This window comes from Cynoglossus semilaevis, chromosome W (genome assembly GCF_000523025.1).
Source record: "Cynoglossus semilaevis isolate Cse_v1.0 chromosome W, Cse_v1.0, whole genome shotgun sequence".
NCBI classification, from domain to species: Eukaryota; Metazoa; Chordata; class Actinopteri; order Pleuronectiformes; family Cynoglossidae; genus Cynoglossus; species Cynoglossus semilaevis.
Window position 1 is genome coordinate 13,464,157 of NC_024327.1, and position 4,553 is coordinate 13,468,709.

Here is a 4,553-nt window from a genome sequence, read left to right on the forward strand (position 1 = left end):
TGAAGGCTACACTGGGTTAATAGAAAAATGTTATTGCTGCATGCATCGTTTCCTTATTGCCACAGTGTGGATTTCTCCATGTGTATTTGACCATATGGCGAGGGGATGAAGGGGATTCCAACGTAAATGCGTAGCTCCGTGTGTGATGTGAAGCATAAACCCAGGCCATGTGGTAATGACACTATGGAAAATGTGCTGGAACACCTAGACAAGCACACACACAGACACACACACACACACACACACGGACAGACGCACAATCAATATTCTGTGTTCTTCACTTGTTTGCACCTCTTAAAAGTAAGCAGACTAAAAGGCAGGACAGTATGGCCATAGCGTTTACCCTTCACATTTCAAACACACTGGCTCATGGACCTGTGGTGCAGCAACACAGACTGGGACTTTCACACTGTGTGTGTGTGTGTAATTGCAAATAGGTGATAGTGTTCTGATTTATAACCAGTTTCAATAATATAGCCTGTTAGACTGTCAGCGTGTACCACTGCAGATGGAAATGAATATTTTGAATATTAGACTGTATAATGTGCAGACCCCGTCCTCTTTTCTGGTCATTTCTTGGTGTGTCTGTTTTCTTTTAGGTTTTTCCAGGTAGATGGGTGGAGCTACTAATTGGATGTGCACCTGGAAGGCTGGGCCCAGGTTATTTAACTGGCTCCTCCTTCTCATTCTTTCTCTCTCCGACCATTTCTCAGAGCACCTGCTTCCTGTTTGGTTTGTGATATTTGGTTAGAAAATAAATATTTTTGTTTTAAGTTACTTAAAAGTGTGTGGTCTCCCATTTTTGTCTTGCTCTCTGAGCCAGGGCTATGACAAAATGGGGGCTCGTCCATTTAATTTGGAGAGATTGTAGACTTACTATTTAGTAGGTTTCAGTCAGTTTGTGCCAGGTTGTGATTTGGTTGGAACTGTTTGTACAGGGTGGTAGATTGTCAAGTTGCTGCTCTGTGTTTTGTTTCTGGTACATTTGTTGGGAGATTCACACATGTTTAACTGGTTTTAGGTTTTGGTAACTGGTTAGTGGAGTGAGTTGATCCACTACATTGTATATTTTCTACATTTTCCTTTGTCTTAACTGTCAAGGGAGAGCCATTATTATAGGAGTTTTTCCCTGGATAGGATAAGTGGTGGATCTTGTTTAGAAGGTTCACCTTTCTCAATTTTAGGCCGGTGGTGAACGTGGGTAGAGCAAAGCTCGGGAGCACCTCCGTGGCTGTAGGAAAGTGGCCACTTGCTAGCTGCTTTCTTTACTCCACTGGTTTCGTGTGCATAAGTACCCCCCACATGTGACTGCCAGAAGACTAGGGTTGAGTTAGCTAGTTTTGGTATTAATTTAAGTTAGATGGGAACTCTCCTTATGATTTTTGGCTTCTCTAAATACAGGTTTGCATAAGGTAAGTGTGGAAATATATTGTGGATTACACTGTACTGTTTGCTTTAACTGTATCTTTAAATCTGAGTTGTGATAATGGCTTCGATTGATGAGTTTTTTCAAGCTCCTTCTGATCACCTTCTCACCCAATACACAAAAGAACAGCTTTTAAAAATAGCTGATAATTATGGGGTTGAGATTGGTGATAAAAGGTTAAAAGAAAATATTAGAACCATTTTGAAGACAAACTTGGTGGAGTCTGGAATCCTTAAAAGGGAGGAATTTCAGGCCCAAGGAACCAATGCAACATTGAATTTTGAACAACAGAAAGAATTGTTAAAAATGCAATTGGAATATGAAAAACTTAAACAGGAAAGAGAACTTGAAGTACAGTTAGAACTTGAAAAAATGAAATTTAAAACTGAACAGACCAAATTAGAGTTGGAACATTATAAGCTGAATCTGATTAAAGACGGTAAGCTTAATGAGTGTTCAGGAAGGGACAGTGTAGGGTTTAGTGAAACGTCTTCTAGATCTGATTTAAGCACAAAGTTAAAGATGGTGCCAAAATTTAATGAGAGAGATCCTGACACATTTTTTTCGTTGTTTGAGCGGGTTGCGGAAACTTGTGAGTGGTTAGACACAGAACGCACTCTGTTGTTGCAATGTGTGTTCACTGGAAAAGCACAGGAAGCATATTCTGCATTAAGTTCAACAGATAGTAAAATATATGTTAAAGTGAAAGCTGCTGTATTGAAAGCCTATGAGTTGGTACCTGAAGCCTATCGACAACATTTCAGGGGTGTGAGAAAGCGAGAGCAACAGACTCATGTGGAGTTTGTGAGGGAGATGGTTCTCCAGTTTAATCGCTGGTGTTCGGCATCAGAAGTTGTCACTTTTCAACAGCTTTGTGATTTGGTAACACTTGAACAATTTAAAAACTGTGTACCAGACAGTGTTGCTACTTATTTAAATGAAAGAAAAGTTAAAACACCCCATGAAGCAGCGGTGCTGGCCGATGAGTACATCCTCACTCATAAAAGTACATTTGTTGACGACAAAGTTGTTGTGCAGAATAGTGGTTCGGTACGCACAAGCAAATCTTTTCTGTTACATGGGGAGTCTGGTTCCTCTAGGTTCGATCGTGGCTGGAAGAAAGGTGATCCCAGTAAGAATTGTAATTATTGTCAGCGTAAGGGGCACTGGAAAAATGATTGTCCTGTACTTAAAAGAAAATCTAAGTTCTTAGGTAATGCACAGGTAAAGCCAGCTGCTTTAGCTGCTTCAGCCCAGAAAAAAATCCAAATACATAGTTCCAATGACCTCTGTCCTGTGGCAGAGTCAAATGAGGATGATGACTTTTCAGCCTTTATTTCGGATGGTTATGTCTCCCTGTGTGGAGAGAAGGTGCCTATTAAAATCTTGAGAGACACTGGGGCAAAACATAGTTTTATCTGTGAGTCTGTCCTTCCTTTCTCCTCATATTCAGATACTAGGAATTTCATATTGATGAGGGGAATGGGCATGACTATGGTTCCAGTGCCAGTACATAAAATGGAATTGGTTTCTGGTTTTGTTACTGGAGAGGTGGAAATAGGTGTCCGTCCAGCCTTGCCTGTTGAAGGGATCGACATGATTCTTGGCAATGATCTGGCAGGAAGTAGAGTTTGGGCTGATGATCCACCTTATGTTGTCACTCAGGTTCCTGAATTGCCACGATCACAAACAGAGGTGGTGGAAACAAATGAGGTTTTGTCTGAAGTGGAATGGTTTCCAGTATGTGCAGTAACTCGAGCAATGGGGCGGAGAAAAGATGAGGCTGCAGAGCAGGACGTAGCTGAGTCTAAAGTAATGGTTGTCCCTGTGCCTCTTGATTCCATCTCTCATGGAGAGTTGATTGAGGAACAAAAGTCTGATCCTTCAATAAAAGCACTTTTTGAGTTGGTGTCTCCTATGGAGGAGATGGAAACTGCAGCTCAGGGATATTTTGTGAAAGATAATGTCCTGGTTCGTAAATGGTGTCCCCAAACTGACAATTTTGTGGGAAAATCAGTGGTGCAAATTGTGGTGCCTGCCAAATTTAGAGAGATGGTGATGAAAGCCTCCCATGATGGTGTAGCAGGACACATGGGGGTTCAAAAAACATATCACCGGATCTTGTGTCATTTTTTTTGGCCACGATTGAAAAAGGATGTATCGGCATACATAAAGACGTGCCACACTTGTCAGTTGACGGGTAAACCTAATCAGACTATAAGTCCAGCACCATTGTACCCTGTACCAGCATTAGGTCAACCGTTTGAGTACTTGATTATGGACTGTGTAGGTCCACTACCTCCTTCAAAATCTGGTAGCAAGTATTTGTTAACGGTGATGTGTCAGGTTACTAGGTATCCTGCAGCTTATCCGTTGCGCTCCATCACGACCAAATCGGTAGTGAAGGCATTGTCACAGTTTGTTTCTGTGTTTGGCATCCCCAAAGTGATTCAGACGGACCAAGGTTCCAACTTTTGCTCTAAACTGTTTTCACAGGTTTTGCAGCAGCTCCAAATTAAACATAATCAAGCATCAGCATATCATCCTCAAAGTCAAGGTGCTTTAGAACGTTTTCATCAAACTCTCAAGTCACTCTTGCGTGCTTATTGCACGGAGCTTGATCGTGACTGGGAGGAGGGTTTACCGTGGTTGTTGCTGGCTGCGAGAGAGGTAGTTCAAGTGAGCACTGGGTTTTGTCCAAATGACTTAGTTTTTGGGCATTCAGTGCGTGGTCCTGTGGCAGTTTTACAAAGTGGTTGCCAACAGTCGGAGCCACCATCAAACTTGATTGATTATGTCAACGGTTTTAGACACAGACTATATCTAGCGGGGAAAATGGCAAAACACAGTTTAGAAAAATCACAAAAGAAGATGAAATCACTGTTTGACCGAAAAGCCAAACAGCGGCAGTTCAATCTGGGTGATCAGGTCATGTTATTGCTGCCGGTTGTAGGTTCGCCATTTCAGGCGAAATTTGCTGGTCCATTCCCGATTAAAAAGCAAGTTTCTGAGCAGGATTATTTGATTTCAATGCCAAATGGAAAATCAAAGTTGTGCCATGTAAATTTGTTAAAGCCATATTGTGCTCGTATGTCGCCATCTCCTAGTCTCAAGGAGGCCCCTTGTG

The 4,553-nt window shown here is 41.8% G+C and overlaps 1 protein-coding gene across 1 annotated transcript in view; it reads left to right on the top strand.

The window, feature by feature from the left end:
• Nucleotides 1–1,127: 1,127 nt before the first annotated feature.
• The window catches only part of LOC103397242 (uncharacterized), a 17,727-nt gene continuing 14,301 nt past the window's right edge, over nt 1,128–4,553 (top strand). Inside the window, exons 1-2 of the mRNA XM_025052716.1 lie at nt 1,128–3,670; nt 4,460–4,550. Of these exons, the coding sequence (XP_024908484.1) occupies nt 1,487–3,670; nt 4,460–4,550 (2,275 nt within the window). The 5' untranslated portion in view covers nt 1,128–1,486. The remainder of the gene's footprint in view (nt 3,671–4,459; nt 4,551–4,553) is intronic.